The sequence below is a fragment of the Callospermophilus lateralis genome, chromosome 10 (genome assembly GCF_048772815.1).
Source record: "Callospermophilus lateralis isolate mCalLat2 chromosome 10, mCalLat2.hap1, whole genome shotgun sequence".
NCBI lineage: Eukaryota > Metazoa > Chordata > Mammalia > Rodentia > Sciuridae > Callospermophilus > Callospermophilus lateralis.
Genome location: NC_135314.1, coordinates 56412477 through 56435424, shown reverse-complemented (window position 1 = coordinate 56435424; position 22948 = coordinate 56412477). Strand labels below are relative to the sequence as shown.

At 39.4% G+C, this 22948-nt stretch overlaps 1 protein-coding gene across 2 annotated transcripts in view; it reads right to left on the bottom strand.

Annotated features, from left to right (window-relative positions):
* The window catches only part of Parp9 (poly(ADP-ribose) polymerase family member 9), a 36898-nt gene that overhangs the window by 8772 nt on the left and 5178 nt on the right, over positions 1-22948 (bottom strand). For both annotated transcript variants that reach the window (XM_076868776.1, XM_076868777.1), the window contains exons 4-9: positions 20223-21079; positions 17388-17609; positions 16061-16279; positions 12003-12060; positions 7505-7885; positions 1004-1143 (exon numbers count right to left, since the gene is read on the bottom strand). In XM_076868776.1, coding sequence (XP_076724891.1) covers positions 1004-1143; positions 7505-7885; positions 12003-12060; positions 16061-16279; positions 17388-17609; positions 20223-21079 — 1877 coding nt within the window. The remainder of the gene's footprint in view (positions 1-1003; positions 1144-7504; positions 7886-12002; positions 12061-16060; positions 16280-17387; positions 17610-20222; positions 21080-22948) is intronic.

The window sequence follows — 22948 nt, the reverse complement described above, 5'->3', positions numbered from 1 at the left end:
TCTTGAAGTTATAAAGGCATTTATGTGCACATTACTTTCATGCAATTTGCTTTTTATATAAAGTTGCATAACAGTCTCTCCTGCCCCTAATCCTTTCTTAGTTTTGACTTCTACCTCTCAAAATCCTCTGTTACTTCTTCAATTGATTCATGCAATAAAATTTCACTGGGCAATCAGGATATGTTAGGCACAGGTAATAAAAGCATTGACAACAGACATAGTGTCTTGTCATGAGCAAGTCATGGGCTGTGTGTGTGAGCTATAAGCATTTGAGCACATGAGGGGACTAGACTGATGTTGCTGTTCTGACTGGGCTGTTATGTATGTGTCCTTTTCCATTGCTCTGCCTTTGATCCTACACAGCACCTGAGATGGGTGTGGCTTTTCCAGGTGTCAATCTGCTGAGCACAAGACATCACTAAGCAACCCCCTGAAACCCAATCCTTTGCCTTATTTGGGTTGAACTTTCTCAAATGTCTTCCCCTCAAAAAATAGGATGGTCTCAGGTGTGCTGTCTCTCTTTCCGAGGGACCCTTAAGGTCAAGAGACGTCCCTGATTCCTGCAAGCAAAAGGTATTTCTGTGTGTTGAGTGCTTCTTTCGCCGTTTTCTTGGCCAGCTCTGTGAACCCAGCTCAGGTAGCCAGCCCAGCTAGCTGGCGATAGAGTCTGCCCTTTTGAAGCTCATAGCTTAGTGAGAGATAGAAATAGTTAACAATTATAGTGTGATAAACACTATTCCATTTTCTTTCTTTTGTTTTGATCAAAGATAGGGAGATCACTGCTTCCTGGATCTTGAATCTATGCTTCTGAACAGCCAAACATCATTTCTACATACTGATTTATCTATACCCCTTGTGCCTGCCCTTCTTCCAGTCTTACTCCTAGGATTCAGGGCCATTGAGCAGTTAGTTTAAACTCTTTGTTAAACAAGCTTCTCTTCTGGCTACAGAACCAAGTAATTAATAGCAAGAGAAGCCAAATCTATGCCTTGATTAGGTATACCTTTATAACCTGCAAACCATGTTTTTCAAACTGTTTCTTTCGATCCAGAAGTTCTTCAGTCCAAGGTGCTAGATATCGTAGAAATGTGATTTTTTTTTCCATCTCATCCTGGTTTTTTGTTTGTTGATCAGTCCATTGTCCTAAAAATGAGTAACACAAAACCTTGTCTTAGCGCTCTGTGAGAAGGGAAGAGTTTGTAAAGGGATTTAATGAAACAATTCCTAGAAATTTGAAGGAAGAGATAGGCTAGTTTAAAGCATATGCCTCATATTGTCTATGTTATGCTCGAATTCGGGACCCCCAAAAGACCACCAGAGACCAAGACCAATGTAAGCAGCAAAGAGGTGTTTATTGCGAGCTAGCTCGGTCCTCAAAGCGCACACAGTAACTGGTGACGCTGAGAGGCCCCGAGCCCAGGGTTTGCAGCAGTTTTATACACTCTTTGGGGAAGTCAGGGATTTCACATACATCATAGCATCTCTTAGCAAATCATCACACACCGTGGGAAAAATCATAAAACAACTCTAAAACATGATTAGCCCAGTCACTGGCGGGAACAAGTTGGGTAGGGGTGATTGGTTACTACAAGAGGGGGAATTCGTTTGAACTGATTGGTTTAAGCCACGAGGGGTGTTCATGCTGAACTACATGGTTTCCCAACATGTTATCAAGCACCATAAACTACTGGGAGGGTCATCTGGCATCCCAGGTATTTTCCCTGTCTCATGCTGATTGGTGGCTGCTAGGGGGTTGCTATGGGTCCCCACCTAGTCTGAATGAGTCAGGGACACCGGGTGCAGCAGACCTCTCCTGCTATTTGTAGATAAACAACTCAGCAGGGTGGGTATGTACTAGGAGTGCTCTGTGGGTCTTTCCAAGGACAAAGGTCACGTCCCCTTACTTGGACAGGCTTTGCTCTGAGGTAGAGGCTGGTTTTTCAATAGCACCCTCACCACTGAAATAATTAGCACAATTTTGTAAATATGGAAATCGAAGTTCAGAGAAATAAGTAACTTTTCTAATATCACAAAGCTAGTAAACAAGGATCTAAGATAGTAAACCTGACTTTCACAACTTCTTTCTTTAAGGAGACAAGGAGAATAGTGGGAATGTGTAGCACTCATAAACAATCCCAAGCAAGAAGAAGGAAATTTGAAGATTAAGAGTCTATGGTTCGGGGCTGGGGATGTGGCTCAAGTGGTGGCGCGCTCGCCTGGCATGCGTGCGGCCCGGGTTCGATTCTCAGCACCACGTACAAATAAAGATGTTGTGTCCGCCGATAACTAAAAAATAAAAAATATCAAAAAATTCTCTCTCTCTCTCTCTCTCTCTCTCTCTCTCCTCTCTCACTCTCTCTTTAAAAAAAAAAAAAAAAAAAAAAAGAGTCTATGGTTCAAGGGAAACAGGGTGACCTTCTTCCCCACCCTAGACAGAGTTATCTGTCCCTGAGTCCACACCCACCATAGAAATGAAGTAATCCAGACTTTGGGGATGGCTCCAGAAGATCTCAGAAATGGCTGTCTCCCAAATTAACAAGCAAATTACAACTCCAACAGAGAACACACAGAATGTAGCTTTGGAGTACCTCTTTAAAAGCCCCCTGTTTCGCTGGGCTTGGTGGCACATTCCTGTAATCCCAGCGGCGCCAGAGGCTGAGAGGAAGATTGTGAGTTCAAACTCAGCTCCAGCAATTTAGTGAGACACTAAGCAACTCAGTGAGACTCTGCCTCTAAATAAAATATTAAAAAGGGCTGGAGATGTGCTCAGTGGTTAAGTGCCCCTGGGCTCAATCCCTGGTACCAAAAACAAAACCAAACAAAACCCGTTTCTGCGAGAAGCTGATGTGACTCCATTTTTTTAAAAAACAACCTCTACCTCAGAGCAGGGCCTGTCCAAACTGCAATGACCAGATAGCCTTGATCAGCAATGCAAGACCAAAGAATGCTTGAGACCTAATTTCAGACCATAGCAACAATCAATCGCAACAACCAATCATATCTGAAATGCCAGGTAACCCTCCCAGTAGTTTCTTTGATTGATAACATGTTAGGAAACCATGTAGTTTAGTATACACACCCCTCATGGCTTAAACCAATCAGTTCAAACACATCCACCTCTTGAACTCACCAATCACCCTTACTTAACTTGTTCCCGCCAGTGAATGTACTAATCAATGTTAAGAGTTGTTTGATTTTCCCTGAGGTGTGGAATGATTTGCTGTGTGATGTTGTGACGCATAGAGTATCCCCCAAAAAACTATAAATCCTCACTGAACTAAAGGGTCAGGACTCACTCCTTGGGATCGTTGTTTCGGAAACTGTTGTGAGTCCAGGCTGGAGCTTGCAATACTCTTGTGTGATTGCATCTGAGTTTGGCTCCTGGAGGTCTATTGGGGTCCCAACGAATCTGGCATTACACCTGCTGATGGGAAAATCATAGCCTCTGGGACAGGAGTCCCTGTGTTTCTCCTTTGCTAGCAAAGCAATAAGCCTTTTTGTCAAAATCATGTTCTCGTTATTAGATTGGCACTGGGGACTAGGACCGAGCCTTAGGTAACACAATCTGTGATCCTCCTGTCTCAGTCTCTTGAGTTGTTGTGATTACAGTTCTGTGCCACTGCACCAGGCCCTCTTGTCTCTTATTTAATAAAAATCGTCTTTATAAAGCTACATAAATATTATGTGGCAAATAAATGCTATAGAATTAAAAAAAAAAAGTCTACAGTGTCCTTCCCTTCCTTCCTTCCTCTGTAACAGTGATCCACTTTACACTTTGAATATAGTCCCTGCTGCTCTGCCACTGCAACTGATTTTTAAAATGGGCAAATTTCTTTCTCTTCCTCTCTCTCTGCTCCTCCCTAATCTCTCCCCCTCCCTAATCTCAGGGAAAACAGGATTACCTTTCTTACCCATTTGAGGCAGATTTATCTGTCCTTGAGTACACACCCACCATAGAAATGAAGTATCCAGATTTTGGGGGTGGTACCAGAAGATCTCAGAAAGGACCCTCTCCCAAACAAGCAAATTACAACTCCAAGAAAACACATAGAATGTCACCTTTGAATCACCTCTTTAAAAGCCCCCTGTTCCTGCTGATGGGTAGAATCACAGCCTTTGGGATAGGAGTCCCATGTGTCTCCTTTGCTAGCAAAGCAATAAACATTTTTCTTTTTTCTCAAAACCATATCCTCATTATGGCATCCAGGACAAAGACCGAGCTTTCAGCAACACCTCATCCTTGTCTCCCCTCCTTTTTCCTTCCTTCCATCCCTCCATTCCTTTCCTCTTCCTTCCCCATTCTCCTTCCTTTCAAAAACTCAATGGACAACCTGGTTTTGTCCAAACAAGTTCTTTATTGAACTGTATATACAGGTGGACCACATGGAAAAAAAACAAACAGAAAAAGCTTGCCTTATTTCAATTGCATTTATAAGGTATAATATTAGAGTTTACTTCAACAAACATTTACCAAGATCCTACTATATGCCAGGCCATGTGTGGGGTACTGGGGACTCAAAGATCTATAAAACTTCTGTCAGAAGCACCCACCACAAAGGATTTAAAGAACAGCATAAAACAGAGGTGATGTTTAACCTCTATTTTTAAAAATATTTTTTGGTTGTAGTTGGACACATTACCTTTATTTTTATTTGTTTTTATTTCTATGTGGTGCCGAGCATCGAACCCAGCGGCCCACACATGCCGGGCGAGCCCTCTATCACTGAGAGCCACAACCTCAGTCCATTAGCCTCTCTCCTTTTTTTAAAAACTGTTATTGTTCTGATGGATATTCAATGTTTCCCGTAATGATAGCATGTCAAATTATCCATTTTATTAAAATGTAAATTTTAATCTAAGAGAGGGTGGGTTTGCATGAAATGCTACTGTGAAATAATATGCTTAATTGTCTAATACCAAAAACACCATCATTCAGTGGAACAAGCGACTTTCATGATTCTAAATTGTGAATAGTTGAGATAAAGAGTCAACCTCATGAATGTAGTTAATTTAAAGTAATGCCACAAGTTATACAGATCAATGTTTCTTTGTCTCCTGTTTTCCTGAGCTGATGATAGGGGTTAGTTTAATTATCCACATCCATTATGTTTCATAATCTAAGTGGAAATCATAATCTTTCTCATGATCATGTATTATTTTTTTCCATGTATTATTTTTGTCCAAGTTTTTTGACACTGGGTTTTCTATGGAATGTGGATACAATGTTTATTACAAATGTACCCACTTTGACCATTTCTTCTGAGAAACTGATGTGACTCCATTTTTGAGAAACTAGCTTCTACCTCAAGGCCTGTCCAGAGGGAGGGGGCATGACCCTTGTCCTTGGAAAAACCCACAGACGCTCCTAGGCACATACCCACCCTGCAGAGTTGTTTAACAGGAGGGATCTGCACCACCAGGTGTCCCTGACTCAGTTATGCTAAGTGAGGACCCATAGCAACTCCCTAGCAACCACCAATCAGAGTGAGACAGGGAACATATCTGAAATGCCAGGTGACCCTCCCAGAAGTTTTGGTGATTGATAATATGATTAGGCCACCTTGCAGTTTAGAGTATACACTCTTGCAACCCAATCAGTTCAAATGTATCCACTACTTGAATTAACCAATCACCCTTACCCAACTTGTTCCCACCAGTGAATGTGCTAATCAATGTTAAGAGTTGTTGTTTGATTTTCCCACGGTGTGGAATGATTTGCTGTGTGATGCTGTGATGCATAGAGTAACCCCCCAAAACTATAAATCCTCATTGAACTAAGGGTCAGGACTCATCCTCAGGGTCACTGCATCCGAAACCATTTTGAGTCCAGGTTCAAGCTTGCAATAAAGACTCTTGTGTGCTTGCATCGGATTTGGCTCCTGGAGGTCTACAAATCTGGCATTATACTTCCTAACTTGTTTTTACAGATGCATAGTGAAAATAAGGTATCCTTGGAAATCAAGCATTTGAGTTTTTGAACCTCTTACTAAGTCCAACCTCTACATTATAATCAGGAATCTTTCTAAAATACAAATCTTATCTGATTTTATCTTTGATTACAAATCTTCAAAGTACCCCCGTTTGCTTACAGAAAACATCTATACCTGTAATTCCAGCTACTTAGGAGATTGAGGCAGGAGGATTGCAAATTCAAGGCCAGCCTGGTCCAGACTTCACAATACAGTGTCCCAAAATAAAAAAATAAATAAAAAGGGCTGGGGATATAGCTCAGTGGAAAAGGGCCTCTTGGTTCAATCCCTAGCGGCTCCAGGAAAAAAAAAAAAAAATCTGAATTTTCTCATGTGATTTATAAGGCCTTATATAATCTAGGCTCTACTGGAGTCTGAATTCTTGAAACTTACTTTCTTTGTCTAGCTAACTGCTACATATTATTTAGTTATTGATCTATGACACCTCCTTTGAGAAGCTTTCCTCTGACATCTCAAGTATGGAGGTAAGGTGCCTTTCCTCACTGCTCACAGAGCACTTTCCCCCTCCTCTATCATTACTTACCTGTTCCCATACCAAGTAGACTTTGAGCAGGAAAAATATTCACCTTGTTTATCACGAGCACCTAGCACAATACATGGCACATACACACACCATGGAAGCAATATGCAGTCATTGAATAAATGAATGAAATAATCTGCTGTTTCTTCAGGTAGCATTTTAAAAGGCATAATTTCCTAAGTAGTTCCAGGGTTCTGTAAAAAAATCTCTCCAGACCAAATTCCCACAATTATCCTGATGAGTTTAGCCCCACTGAATGGAGATATTTAAGTGTATTTCATAGCACCAGTGAATACTTTCATTGGTGACAGGGTTCCAAGTAAGCAATTTTATGGTTCCTAATCCTGACAGCAATGAATAAATACAATAAAGCTCAATAAAAGAAACAATCAAGTGGAATGTGTGTACGTTTAAATGCTCCATTTGCAGAGATAGGGATGTGCAGTTTTTACCCTGTGCTTGGCTTAGGTTTTACCCTAGGCTTTCAATTCATTCACCTCTCAGGCAATCCATGTCATTATATGTAAACCCAATGTGTGTGTTAGTGTGTGCATGTGTGTTATGTGTGTATGTTTTCATTCCTTAACAAATAACCCTGATGGTAGAAAGAGAGCCCAAAACTGCCTCATAAAAGTTTATGACCACTGGGGATACAGCTCAGTTGTTAGAGTGTTTGCCTAGCATGCACAAGGCCCTGGGTTCAATCCCCAGCACCACACAAAAAAATCATGACCTAGGATCTGGAGGTGTAGCTCAGTGCTAGAGCACTTGCCTGGCACATGCCAGGCCCTGGTTTCAATCCCCATCGCCATTTAAAAAAAAAAGAAAAAGAAAAAGTTTATGACGAAAAAGTTTACGACCTAACACAGAACCAGAATAGTTTGCTCTCTCCTTTTCCATTCTATTTTTTATCCACATTTGTACAAACCCATTCATACCCCAAAGAAGAAACAGTTGGTAAAGCTGACTCTTAACTAAACAGGAAGTTACTTACCTGATAAGATCCAAAGGTTTTGCTCCTTTTCCCTTGTCACTTCCTCCTGAACTTCACAGAGCATATGTTCAATGTTCATAACCACCTCAATGAGGTCATCCCTGGCTCCTCTGATCTCTAAATTTGCCTTTCCGGGACTGATAACCTCTGTAATGGAGACACTTGAGGTTTTCTGAAGTTTAGATAAAATGTCATGTTCCTTTTTCCCAAGGCGGAGAATATGCTTGTTCTCAATGATGTGGATGTTCTGGGATGTCAGTATCCTTTGGATCCATGCTTTGGCCTCACATATCTCTTCTTTATTCCATCCCATCAGATCGATGGCAGGAGACCCCACTTCAAGCCCATTTTCTCTTTGATCCTCGCTGGTCCCCTGGGGGACTGAAAGAACTATCATAAGCAATCATGGAAGGTTGGTGGTTTTTAAAATAGTACAGAACAAAACACCATGGCTAGTGTTTACCCCAAGGATATCTTCACCATTATCAGCACTAGTAGCTCCTAATAAGAACCTATCTTTGAAAGCTGCACTGGATATAAAAACAATCTATATGCATTATTTAGAGCCTCCTTGGGAGCACAGAGTTTAGCTCTGGAGTAGCTGGTTTTATCATATCTGGCCTCTACTATGTGGCATTTGTCAATTCACAGATGAGTTCACCTTGTGATCTCAATCTGGATATCAACTAAGTATTGTTTCCTGATGAATGAAATTTTCCTTAACCTCTTGCTTCTGCCAATTTTAAAATCAAAGATCTCTGAAAGCCATACAATTCAAGGAGTGAAATTTATTGTTTTTGGTTTTGATTTTGGTACCTAGAATTGAACCCAGGGGTGCTTAACCACTGAGTCACATCCCCAGTCCTTTTTATTTTGAGACAGGTCTCACTAAGACTCACTAAGTTTCTGGCTGGCTTTGAATTTACAATCCACCTTCCTCAACCTCCCAAGTCACTGGGATTACAGTGTGAGCCTAGCATAAAACTCATTTTAAAAAACAAACCCACATCTCTGATAATAAAAATAACATATGCCTATAACTAGAAAACTAGAAAATTATCAGAGTATACTGAAAAGAAGAGATGCCTATAATTCTACTACCCAGAAATCCTTATTATATCTTATCTTTGTGTAATAGGACCTTCTTGGACCTTCTTCTGCTTAAAGGATAGAGTTGGGCATTATGCTTCTTCATCTCCAAAGCAAGCATTTAAAGCTTAGCTACTGCTGCTGGAGATGATATATTCTAGCAGAAAAAGAAAGGGAACCTTATTCTAATCACCTATCTATAGTCTTCATAAATGATAGAGATATTCAAGCAACTCTGAAACTCAAATTGCAAAAAAAAAAAAAAGTGTTGCGGGGGAGGGAATGGACTAATTGAGAGGAAATTAAGGGCTGGGGCCATAGTTTAATGGCAGAGCACTTGCCTAGCACATGTGAGGCACTGGATTCGATCCTTAGCACCACATAAAAATAAACTTAATAAAATAAAGGCATTCTGTCCATCTACAACTACAAATTCTTTTTTTTAAAAAAGAGAGGAAATTAATAGATCATGTACTATCTACAATATATGAAGAATTCCCTAAAATTATTAAAAAAAAGAAACAACCCAATAGTTACTAGGGCAAAATGTTTCACAGGAAAGGAAACATCAATGACCTGTATCTATGTGAAAAAAAGATGCTTTTCCTTAATGGCAATGAGGGAATTGAAAAATCATCTACCAAATTGGAAAAAATTTTGACTCTGGGGCTTGGGTTATAGCTCAGTGGTAGAGCTCTTGCCTAGCATGTGTGAGGCACTGGGTTTGAGCCTCAGCACCATATAAAAATAAACAAAATAAAGGCAGGCTGTCCATCTACAACTACAAATTTTTTTTTTTTAAATTCTTGACTCTGACATTCAAGTTGTCAGCAAGGATCTGTAGAGCAATGGAACTCAGAGCTGTACAGGAATAAATTTTAGCACAATTTTTGAGGGACAAAAGTAAGTTGAACACTTACTATATTGTAGCATTGTTCCAAGGGCTTTACATGTATTATTTTATTCAAGCTTCAAGACCAAACCATTGTACAAATAAGGAGAACTTTGTAAGACTCAGAGTGTCATTAAGTAACGTGCCCACGGTTATAGAACCAGTTAGTGGTGGCCATGAAGTCAACAGGTATGGACATTTGACTCCAGTGCTCGCACAATTACGCCTATTATTAGTGACCCTGGAACAATAAGATAAGCAGCATCTTTATCCTGATATTGTACTTGGTTCGCCTCAGAAACTATGAAAAAGAGCTAGGATAGAACTAGAAGTAAGAGGGAAAGGAAGGCCTCTCTCTGATAAAAATAAAAGCCCATGTTTTACTTTTTGAATTTTTTTTCCATTTATAAGCTAAAATTTTAGACAAGAGTAAAAAAATATTTTAATTGGAGGCATGCTTTTTGTTGTTTTAAACCCTGGTTTAGGAGCATATATTACATTTTAAGAGAAAATTTAAAACATCCAAGATGGGACTTCATTCATCTACCATTATTAGGAAAGAAGAATTGTTCAGACCACTAAAGGGTACTCCTCTAGCACCAAAACACATTTAACTATTTATTATCTAAATAATCCTAATGAAAACATGCTTCTCTGCCTTTCTAACTAGTTTAACCTTTCCTTGGTAACTGAGATGAAGATCAATCATTATGACTGTCAATTATTGTCCTGTGCTATCTAATTACTTTACAGATACCCTCAAGAATTACTGAAACAAATGGTGACCCTTGCCCTGAATCAGATTAATGACATAGACTTTTGTCTATGTCATTATGATCCTTTTCCACATGAGCCTCTTCTAAAACACTCCTTCTTACCTAGCTACCCTGTATTCCTTGTGGTTTGCTCCTGTGGGTTTTCCTGGGTGCTGTCACCCTCACCACCACCACACACATACACTGGCTATTGAAAATCTTGCCATCCTCAAAGCTCAATATAGAACCATTCTTATCCATGAAGCCATTCTTCTTTTTCTTTTAGTGTACTGGGGACTGAACCCAGTGGTACTTAACCACTGAGCCACATCCCCAGTCCTTTTTTGTATTTTATTTAGAGACAGGGTCTCATTGAGTTACTTAGGGACTCCCTAAATTGCTGAGGCTGGCTTTGAACTTGAGATCCTCTGGCCTCAGCCTCCCAAGTTACCACTCCTGGCCATGAAGCCATTTTTGATCCCTCCCAGTCAGAAAAAATCTCCTCCTCCTCTGGGCCACCAGGGAAGTTATGTCCATCTTCCCATTCATCTTTTGTCCCCTGGCATTTGTTTAATGTTTTGTAATTTACAGACTATCTTTACATACATAACCTCCAATTATTCTCACAATAGTCAATTATTATCATCACCATCTTACAGACAAATGGATAGGCTGATAAAAAGCACAGTCCCAGGCCAAAACCCTTGAAATTCCTCCTTCTTCACTTTCAGAACTGTTGGGTCATTGAACATTCCTGTTCAGTTCACTCAAATTCCACTGAAGGAATAAAGTTATGAGACAAAGCTAACCCTCTCCTGCCACTAACAACCAGAATTGGTTTAATCCAGGGATCCCAAACCTAAATCAGCTGCAAAACTTATTAGGGAGCATTAAAAAATATCTGCTTGGTCCACACTCAAAGTTTCTGAATCTGAATCTGAATCTGAATCTGTAGAGTTGGGACCTCTCCCTCCCCTCCCCCCCCAACTGTGTGTGTGTGTGTGTGTGTGTGTGTGTGTGTGTGTTAAAGTTTCCATCATGATAGTGGTGGGTTAACCCATTTATCTAGTATTACTCAGAGGCGTTTTCTCTAATTAGTTTTTTGTTGTTTTTTTTAAAAGAGAGAGTGAGAGAGAGAGAGACAATTTTAATATTTATTTTTAGTTTTCAGCAGACACAACATCTTTGTTTGTATGTGGTGCTGAGGATCAAACCTGGGCCGCACGCATGCCAGGCGAGCGCGCTACTGCTTGAGCCACATCCCCAGCCCCTTCTCTAATTAGTAATAAGTAACCCATTTAGATATTTGGGGCATAAAGTCTTACTAGCTTAGCCAGTTTATGGAGGGCAGCTTTGTTATGAGAAAAAAATTAGAAACACTTATTTATAAATGAGCTGCCCACACTGTGGATTATCTTTTTTTTTTTTTTAGTTTTCGGTGGACACAGAATCTTTATTTTATTTTTATGTGGTGCTGAGGGTAGAACCCAGCGCCCCGCACATGCCAGGCAAGCACACTACCACTTGAGCCACATCCCCAGCCCACTGTGGGTTATCTACTGCAACTTACCTTCTCCGTCAGTATCATGAAATTAGATTAAGCAAAAATAGAATCACGGTCAGGTATAAAGCAGGTCAGGTGTCCAGTAGGAGCACAATACTATTGGCTTATTCTCCTTTCCTGTATTAGTTCAGATGATCAAGAACAGAATGAACCTATGATGGGAAACTCTACTTCTAGATCTGTGAATTTCCTACTCACCATTGTAAATGTTACGATTCAGCATCTTGAAATTCTTTGTCATTTCATGACTGAAAACCTACAATAAGCAAAACAGAGCAGAGAGTCATGAGCAGGGTATATAGTCGTTGTCACCAAAATCTCTCTATCTGTATCAAACACACTTGATCTCATCTGCCTCTCAATCCCCATCCCCATTGCCACAAATCTAAAAGGAAAGTCCTAGGGAACAGCAAGTGCAGCACCATACTCTATTAGAACACTTAGGGACAACAAGGAAGGAAAAACAAATATAGTACAAAAAAAAAGAAGAATGTATACTCCAAGACAAAAAATAATCACCTGTTCATTCATTCATTCAATAGACCTTCATTTCCTGCTTATTATAAGTATTATAATATTAGGCATGAATTAAAGCTGTAAATATGTACTCTTCCTTGTTCAAAATTGATACAATGGGTAGTACTTTATTGAAAAGGTGCTATTTATTAATGAGGTAAAATTTAGATTTTGCTTTGCATCTAAGTTTTAACAATAAGTTTCTTAATCTGTAGGATATCTTTTTTTCAGATATTCATTTTTATTTATTTATTTTTTAATTTTTAATTCTAATTTGTTATATATGACAGCAAAATGCATTACAGTTCATATTATACATATAGAGCACAATTTTTCATATCTCTGGTTGTACACAGATTATATTTATACCCTTTGGGTCTTCTTACATGTACTTAGGGTAATGATGTCCATCTCATTCCACCCTCTTTTCTAAACCCATGCCTCCTCTCTTCCCCTCCCTCCCCTTTGCCCTAACCAGAGTTCTTTTGATCCTCCCATGCTCCTCCTCCTAACCCTACTATAAATCAGCCTCCTTATATCAGAGAAAACATTTGGCATTTGGTTTCCTGGGATTTGCTAACTTCACTTAGCATTATATTCTATAGGACATCTTTATAAATATTTTTTTCAGTTGTAGATGGACACAATACCTTAATTAATTAATTTATTTTTATGTGGTGCTGAAGATCAAACCCAGTGCTTCACACATGCTAGGCAAGCAGTGTACCTCTGAGCCACAATCCAGCCCAGACATAAATTATCATTTCAGCTATTATTTTCAGAGCAAAAAGTCCTTGACATTACCATATTTAGTTACCTGGAGAGGTTATAACACCCGCCTCATCCAAGAACTCAGAAATAAAACAAATAAGGTACATTACCTATTGATAAATAAACAAATAAGAATTGCCAGTCAGGTGTGGTGGCACACCCCTATAATCCCAGCGGCTTAGGAGGCTGAGGCAGGAGAGTCTTGAGTTCAAAGCCAGCCTCAATAACTTAATGAGGCCTTAAGCAACTCAGCAAGATCCTGTCTCTAAATAATATATTAAAAAGCTCTGGGGATGTTACTTGGTAGTTAATTGCCTCTGGGTTCAATCCCCAATACCAAAATTAAATAAATGAATCACCTGTCTCTAGAAGGTCATTTTAAAAGTCAGAATGTATTTATAGGGTTAGAAATAATCAGGCAGCCGATGAAATGATTCTATATTTAGAAGACCTGAAAAACTCCACCAGAAAGCTTCTAGAACTCATAAATGAATTCAGCAAAGTAGCAGGATATAAAACCAACACTCATAAATCAGTTGCATTCCTATAAGCCAATGATGAATCAACTGAAAGAGAAATCAGGAAAACTATCCCATGCACAATAGCCTCAAAAAATAAAATATTTGGGAATTAATCTAATAAAGGAGGTACAAGATCTCTACAATGAAAACTACAGAACACTAAAGAAAGAAATTGAAGAAAACTTTAGAAGATGGAAAGATCTCCCATGTTATTGGATAGTCAGAATTAATATTGTCAAAGGGGCCATACTCCCAAAGTTCTATACATATTTAATGTAATTCCTATTAAAATTCCAATAATGCTCTTCATAGAAATAGAAAAAGCAGTCATTAAATAAATTCATTTGGAAAATAAGAGGCCCAGAATAGCCAAAGCAATCCTCAGTAAGAAAAGTGACACAGGAGGCATCACAATATCAGACCTTAAATTATCCTACAGAGCTATGGTAACAAAACAGCATGGTATTGGTGCCAAAACAGACATGAAGACCAATGGAACAGAATATAAGACACAGTGTCATACCAACATAAATACAGTTATCTCATACTAGACAAAGGTGATATAAACATACATTGGAGAAAAGAGAGCCACTTCAACAAATGGTACTGAGAAAACTGGAAATACATGTAATAGAATGAAATTGAACCTCTATCTCTCACCCTGTTCGAAAGTCAACTCAAAGTGGATCAAGACCTTGGCATTAGACCAGAGGCCCTGCATCTACTAGAAGAAAAAGTAGGTCCAACTCTCCACCATGTTGGCTTAGGAACTGACTTCCTCAATAAGATTCCCAAAGCACAAGAAGAAAAATCAAGAATCAATAAACGGGATGGTATCAAACCAAAGTTTCTGCACCACAAAGGAAACAATCAATGTGAACAGAGAGCCTTTAGAATTGGAAAAAATCTTTACCACCAGCACCTCAGAGCATTAATCTCCAGAATATACAAAGAACTCAAAAAACTTAACACCAAAACAAACAAACAACCCAGTCAATAAATGGGTTAAGGAACTGACTAGGCACTTCATAAAAGAAGAAATATGAATTGTCAAAAAATACATTAAAAAATGTTCAACATCTCTAGCAATTAGAAAAATGTGAATCAAAACTATACTGAGATTCCACCTCATCCCAATCAGAATGGCACTTATCAAGAATACAACTAACAATAAATATTGATGAGAATATGGGAAAAAAGATTCATTTATATATCGCTGGTGGGACTGAAAATTTGTGCAACCACTCTGGAAAGCAGTATTGAGATTCCTTAGAAAACTTGGAATGGAACAACCATTTGACTCAGTTATTCCACTCCGTGGTTTATACCCAAAGGACTTGAAATCAGCATACTACAGTGACACAGCCACTTCAATGTTTATAGCAGCTCAATTCACAATAGCCAAGCTATGGAATCAATATAGGTTCCCTACGACAGCTTCTGCTTAGCACTGTGTCTGGCAGACCAATGTATGATGGCAATTGTTATGGTTAGCCTCAAGGGGAGCCCTCAGTCTGTGTTTGATCTTTTCACTTTCCTTGAACTGCCAAGTACAATTCTATTTGTATGTTGAAGAGAACAAATCTTCTTTTCTAAATGCGCTTAATTCCCCTTGCAAGGGTATAGTGCTTCATGCAGAACCTTGGAAAGTTCTTAGGGTACCTGTGTAGGCCCAGTAATAGTCCTCTGCATGGGGGAAACTGTCAGTCTTTATTCAAAGCACAGGAGGATTCATTTTGTCAAAAAGGTGCTACTTCACTGGGTCATTTGCCACAATTCTGCCAGGGAGCTGTGGAGGAGGCACAGTAGTGAACAGGAGTGGCTTACCCTGGCTGATAAGCATCCATTGGGAACATCAATTCCAACCTGGCTTGCAGTGGTATCACACCGATGGCTTAAGCAATGGAAATTAGCAAATGCTACAAATCTCCTTTTATGATTGGGTAGAAGAAGGAATAAAAACCTTTACAATTGTTCCAAGAAAGAGCAAGCTGGAACAAGTATGCCACTACACAAGGGGAACAGGCCAGGAAATGGAGAGAGAAACAGAAAATTAAGGTCCACAACCACTCTCTTCCAGGCACTGAGCAAGGCTCCTTCTATCCAAAACTCAGACACACTCCTGGGAAGCCTCACTTGAATGTTGGTTACAGGCAGAATCCAAAATCCATATCTAGAAAATCTATTTTAAGCAGCTGTTTCTTATTCCTTTTTATTCTTCCTTCACATTATTAAAAATTTTTCAGTACTAGGGATTGAATCCAGGATAACTCTACCAGGGCTGGTACATTCCCAGCCCTTTTTATTTTTTAAGACAGGGTTTCACTAAGTTATGCTGGATGGCCTGGAATTTGTGATCCACCTGCCTCAGACTCTCAGTATCTAGCATTATAGATGTGCCTCACTATGCCTGACAAACTGTAGGACATTTCTAAGATATTAACTCACCTTATATGTCTCCAGATCTTCTGGAAAGATCACAAACCTTACAGTTAGTTGTTTTTTCAAATGCTCTTTAGCAAATACTAAAACTTCATTAAACATAAGTTCTGCTACTATATCCTTCCCAATACCAATGTTTCCAGACCCAAGGGCAGGAAAGGAAATGGAAGTTATATTTGGCTTGAGGCATTCTTCCAAACATTGCTTCATTGCATTTTTCAATATCTGTAAGAGAAACATAAATTTAAAATCACTCTCTGAGTCAAAAGTAAGACTTCACTTATTCCTTGGTTCTGTTCATATTTTACAATGCCAACCTCTACCAAGGATCATGTCCATGCCTCCTCTGAGGGCAGGATAGGCCCCATCCATAGAGATTCCACTACAGCTATAAGGTTAGCTAATGAGAAATGAAAGGACTAAGAAACTGAATAATTGGGCCACTGTGGGCTATTCAAGACATTTGGGCACTGATTTCTGCTGGTTTATGTAGCCTTGCCCATCTTCCCAGGTCAGAGACTCAACTATCAGTTTGCTCTGCTCACCTGCCACTTCCAAGTCTGCATAAAGAGCTCTTAGAAGTTTAATAAAGGAGATAGAGATTAAAAGAAAAAAAGCAACATTTATTCAATATCACTGAGATCTATTATATGATTTCTCCTGGAGAAGTACTAATATTTTTGGCAGACTTAAACGTCTATCAACTTTTCAACATTATATTGAATTACTGTTACAGAGGTTTGTTTGTGGAAAGGAGGACCTGAAAGACTGAGGACCAATTTGGGACGAGAGAGCTGTCTAGCCATAAGAGGGCAAGAAATGGTGGAAAAAAACAGATAAACAAAGGTAGAAGGGATTAAACTTCTCTCTTTCCATATCTGAGTGGGTTTCCCTATTTTTTAAAGCTTGTATGTTATGGGCCTTAGGAGACAAAGTAGCTAGAGAGCCAATGTCCACCACAAGCACAGGTAGGAAGAGACCACAGGTAATAGATTTGACTGGAGTGGTGCTAGAAGGGAAATCCCAGCTCCTCCTGGAATTTAATCCATAGAGGAAAATATGGAGAAGTGAACACCGTGCCTACTTAGGAAAAGTCTACAGGGTCACTGAGTACGGTGAGGTGAATGGGTGAATAGGATGAGGAAGCTCTGTGTTTCAGTGTCCATTTGCAATATACTTACTTAAAATTTAGCCAAGGGTTAGGTAACATTTCAGGCTTCAAATGTGGGCCATAAACACTTGACAAGATTTCATAAATGTAATGAAACAATGGAAATTTAACAGGCTGCTTAGACCATGGAGCTGCATAAAGGTAAGTCTATTCTGAACTTACCAAAGATGCAGGTTGTGCTGAATTCCACAGAACATGGAATACGTATTTACAGGGCAGTTTAAATCCTTCTGTGACCAGTACCAACTGGGAAACTGAAAACTGTTTAGCTACTTTTTTATGGAATTCCCATTCCATTTCATCTCCTGCCCGTTGTAGAATTGATGTTGACACAGGTCCCATTCTGAGATGTGGTGGGGTTACAGAATTAACAATTACATCTGTCTGAAAAGGGAAGAAAGCATAGGATTCATTGTTAAATCCCTAATTTAAATCTTCATTTCCCAGAAGAGCTTTTAAAAATGATTTTTTAAAAAATATTTTTTTTAATTGTCAATGGACCTTTATCTACTTATATGCAGGGTGGAGAATTGAACCTAGTGCTTCACACATGCTAGGCAAACGCTTTGCTACTGAGTTACAACCCCAGGCCCTTCAAAATGTTTTTTGAGGATCCCAAATCGACAAAGATTCATTTAATAATGGTTAGAAACTCTTATTTCCAAGGAGCAATCATTTAATTGCCATGAAACTCTCTGTCCTATTAAAAAATTAAGTACAGAAATAGATGAAATGATTCTTATTGTAAATATCTATTAGCTTCTTGCTGTATTACACATTTTATGTTTCTAGATTCTGAGCATTCCTTGTGTTTTTTTTTTAGTATCTATTTTTTAGGTGTAGATGGGCACAACACAATGCCTTTATTTTTATGTGGTGCTGAGGATCGAACCCGGGTCCCACCCATGCTAAGCAAGCGCTCTACCGCTGAGCCACAATCCCAGCCCCCCTTGTGTTTTTTTTTTTTTTAAGTTGTATCAATAAATGGTTTCCTTCTCTGCTGTACCACTATCACTTTTTGCTATTTCTGTGTAAGTTTTTTGTTGTTGTTGTTGTTTGTTTTAAACAGAGAAGAAATTAATTTTCTTAGGAAAATTCTACCTAATGTTTTTGTTTTACGATAAGTAATACATGGTTAAAGAAAGTGCAAATGAAGCAAAAAGATCTGCAATGAAAAGCAGGATTCCTTCTGGGTGAGATCTCCAGAACCACACACTCCCTCATCCTATAGCCAATCATTTTTACCAGTCTTTGATCTATCTTTTTGGAAAAAGACTACACATATATGTGGTATTTAAATAATTTCATCTCTTAGCTCTCAGATCTGTGCTAAAGGGTTGTATCCTCTCCTCTACCAAAGCCTCTAATCATCTGACATCTTTGGTTCTCTTTGGGGGTAACTTAGATACTTCTCATAAATGTTAACAAGTGTTTTACTTTTGAGAGTGCAATCAAAATTTGCCATTTGGGGGCATTGGCATCCTTTTAATTTTTTTAAGGTTTCCAATGCCACTGGCAATAAATAAGTGCACTAAAATTTCAGTTAATGAGATAAGTTATTCAACTAGGATGCTTTCCTTTTAATTTTGAATTGGTGTTTTAACACCTTCTCAAATCATATAGTCCCCTCAGTCTTTATTCTAATTTTCTTGTAGATAATAGGTGGTATTTGTTTTAATAGTGGTTAAGTCGATTTGATTGTGACCCTAAGAGACATCACTGAAATTAAAGAATACAGCCTTGGCTGGGTGTGGTAGCACATGCCTATAATCCCAATGGCTTGGGAGACTGAGGCAGCAGGTTCAAGAGTTCAAAGCCAGCCTCATCAACTCAGCGAGGCCCTAAGGAACTGTCTCTGAATAAAATACAAAAAAAGGGCTGGGGATGTAGCTCAGTGGTTAAGCACCCCTGCATCCAATCCCCAGTCCAAAAAAAAAAAAAAGAATGCAGCCTTGTATTTCTTCTCTTCTTCTGTTGTAGTCCCTGCTCCTGCTGCCTCTTCCACTTATCCATCATTAATTTACTGAACACCTAGATCCGTGCACAGATCAGGCTCTGGGACTGCAAGAGAGGAGAAAGTCATAATGCTCTTCCTTAGGTGCTCTCTGCCTAGAAGTGGAGCTGTATTAGCCCAGAATCACTTAGATTTGCTCTTTCTCTGACTTCCTCAACTCCCTCAGAGGGCCCTGGCCTTTGTGCCCAATAAACTCCAGCTAAATGCTAAGTTACACCTTGTATTTTCCACAGTCTCTGTCACAGAGCTATCCATATGGAATATGACTTTGAACTCCACCTGTGTCTACTCACTCTGGCCAACTTCATTATTTCATTATTTCCTTTGTCAATTAATTCTTCAGTGTGTCTTTGATCAAGTTTCAAGAAGGTCTCCTATCAAAGCTTTCCCTCTGCCAATTCATACCCATCACAACTTGAGGTCAGATTCAAAACTCACATCTCCAGAAACAATCTTTCTCGGTCCACTGTTATTTTGCATCTCTACTGACAGGTTGCCTCAGAAATGTTTAGATGGTTTGTCTCAACAATGAGATTTTTCCAAATAAGTAACTTTTTAGACAAAAAGAGCATAATAAATTTTAAGTTCCTTAGGATCATAAGTTGTTCTAATTCTCCATAGTGCCTAACAATAACAGCAACAGCAATAATAATTATAATTACTACTCTAACCATGTGCCACGCACGAGGAGAAGCATTGTGTGAGTACTGATTTTAGCTCTATGATATAAGTGCTACAGTTATCCTCATTTTATAGAAAAGGAAGCTAAAAGATAAACTAATTTGTTTCAAGTCACCCTGTTAGTAAATGGCAAGGCAGGTATTTAAATCCAGGTGGCTTGGCTCTGAAGACCACACTTTTAACCCTAAGAAGATGCTTTCTAAACAGCAATGCATGGTACATATTCTAAAACCTCTTAATAGGCATCAAACAATTAAAGGATTCCCTACTGGAAGTGTAAGAAAATAGAATCAAAAACTTACCGTCTGTAGTTCAATGTAGCCCAGGACAATCTGGAGAGTCAGGCCCTGAGGAGTTTGAATAGTCATATTAAAAGAAGGGGTGGTTTCTTGACGCTCCCAAGAGTCCAGCTCATTGCTTCCCAGGACAGTTTCTGAAGCAGATTTAAAGGCAGCAACAGTAGGGTCCTCATTGCTCACCAGATGAATTTCTTTCAAATTACCAACTACTCGCTTGCTTTGGAAATAAAACTTGATAGTGTTTAAAATGGTCATTGTACACAAATCCAGAGGAAACTTGAAAATTCCAGAGCTCAGGGCTGGAATTGCTACTGTCTTAATGCGCTTTTCTTTACAAACAAACTCCAGAACATTTGCAATAGCTCTTTGCAGTGTATCAATGCATCTCTCTTTCTCCATTGCTTTCCATCGAGGTCCAACAGCATGGATAATGTTTTTGCAAGGAAGTTTTCCTGCTCCAGTGACAGCTATCCCACCAGGTAGTACTTTGCCATAACTGGAAATGAATCTTTTGCTCTCCTCTTCGATATCAGGGCCACCAGCTTTCACCAGGGCCAAGGCCAGGCCTCCCCCATGTAGAAGATCTTCATTGGCGGCATTCACCACAACATCAACAGCACATCTGCTGAGGTCACCCTTCCAGACAGATAACTCTAGCCCTGGGACCAGGGTCTTTCTGAAGACTTGCTGGCCCAAAGAATTGCTATTACCTGCCGGAGCTGGAGACATCAGGGTAGAGATACACCCAAACTTATTTTGGAGGACTTCAAACAGTCTACTCTCATTATTTTTTAATATTTCAAAGTCATTGAGATTAACAGGAATTTGACAACTATAGTGTCTTTCAAGAGAGTCAGTCTCTGGAAAAGGAGAATATAAGATAAACAATAAAGAAATGATCAAGGTACCCTTCGAAAAGTATGTAATTCCATTTCACACCAGGAGGCTGAGTTTCTTATTTACAAAAGAGATGAACTTCCTCTAGCTCCCTTACTGATTCTCCTTCTCACTCAGACATTTAATTACAATATCCAAGAGTTTTCAATAGTAGGACACACTCATAAGGTGCTTAGTCTTATGCCTGCATATACTAAATACCCCATAATTAGTAACTACTATGTATAGTGATGAGAAGATAGTGTGTATAGGAGAGCTCATGAATATTTTAAATGCATGTAAGAATATTAGAAAGGATATGAGTCAGAAGTACAGGGAGTTACATTTCTAATTTTTTTTTGCTTTCGTCAGTGTCTTAGTTTGAGTCCTTTTGGAAGCAGACTCTGAGATGAGAATTTGAATGTAAATAATTTATTTGAAAAGTGAGTCTAGCAAACACCAGGAGTTCTGCTTAAGGAAGGGAGGGTGGGAAACTAAGACGAAGGAGAAAAGCGAATAGAGTGTCTTATTTAGTAAATGAAGCTTAACTCCACTGGTGGGCAATATAGATTATATGCCTCAGATTTGTACCCCTAGAGGGGAAATTATAGGAGCTGACATATTTCTCCAGCTTCTAAGGGTCATTGGCCAAAGCTGTCCCTTGGCTAGGAGGTGCAGGGGGAGCACTGACAATGTCTGCTACAGCAAGTATTTCTTCATAGTACTTTAGTTGCATGACACAGTTAAAATTAATGTGGAATTAAAACTGATTGATTAAAAAATATTTATTATGGCTGAAAAAAAGATGTGTGGGGGCTGGGGATATAGTTCTGTTTGTTCAGTGCCTGCCTTGCATACCCAAGGCCCTGGGTTTAATCCCCAGTTCTGTCAAAAAAAAAAAAAAATGTTCTGTTCAGATCCTCCTTCAGTTTGATTATAAAGTAGGAAATCTGGTAAGCTCACAACCTGTAGCTATTAAATACCCCTCTCATGGGTTCATCTCAGCTCTCTAGCCAAGGTCATACTATTCTCAGAGTGTTCTCTATCAAAGCCTGAACAAGGCCATTGATGCTCAGCAAGAGACAACTCTACTCTCTAACAGGGGATCTCAGGCTGCCAGAGACTGTCAGTTTGCATTATAACTCGATGGCTCCACCCCACGCAACCTAGCGTCTTCTGTTTCTTCCATAATGAACCTTTTGTACTAACTCCATCTCCAACTCTAGTTCCTGGAGAACCTAACCTGTGATAGTTCCTGGAGAACCTAACCTGTGATAGCCTATTTCATGGAGCCCAAAACATTGTTATTGCATGCCTCTGAGAAAGGAAAAATAATGCCAATTAAAGTGATTAATTGATTCAGAGATGTTAAATGTGAAAAAAGTGCATCCTAAATTTATAAAATGTGGTAATCGTATATACATAACTTCAACAGGCATTTCTAATTGGAGCCACCTAGAAAGACCTCTGGTGGCCTCAGTTACCCAAAAGAAGCAGCAAGTGAGTAGTTTGACCTAACTGGCCTAAGCTTTAATTAGAAATCTGAAATCTCAAATAGGCCACTCCTAGAATTAGGCAGGTACCATTTGGCTCTTTCAGCCAAGGGGACAATCAGTTGGCCACCCCTTCTGTCCAATGTCAGCTCCAGGGCTGGGGTCAGAAGAGTCCTACATCTGTGAACAAAGGAAAGGATCATTGGGGGCCCTAAGGGAACAAGTTGGTAGTACCACACGGCCTCTGAAAAAGTCCTCCTTCTGAAGCATGAGCTAGGGTCTCCACACGGGCCTGCAGTCACGCACCTGAGCACTTGTGGGGGAGACAGTCTCCATCCGTATTCCCCTTTCTCCACTGAG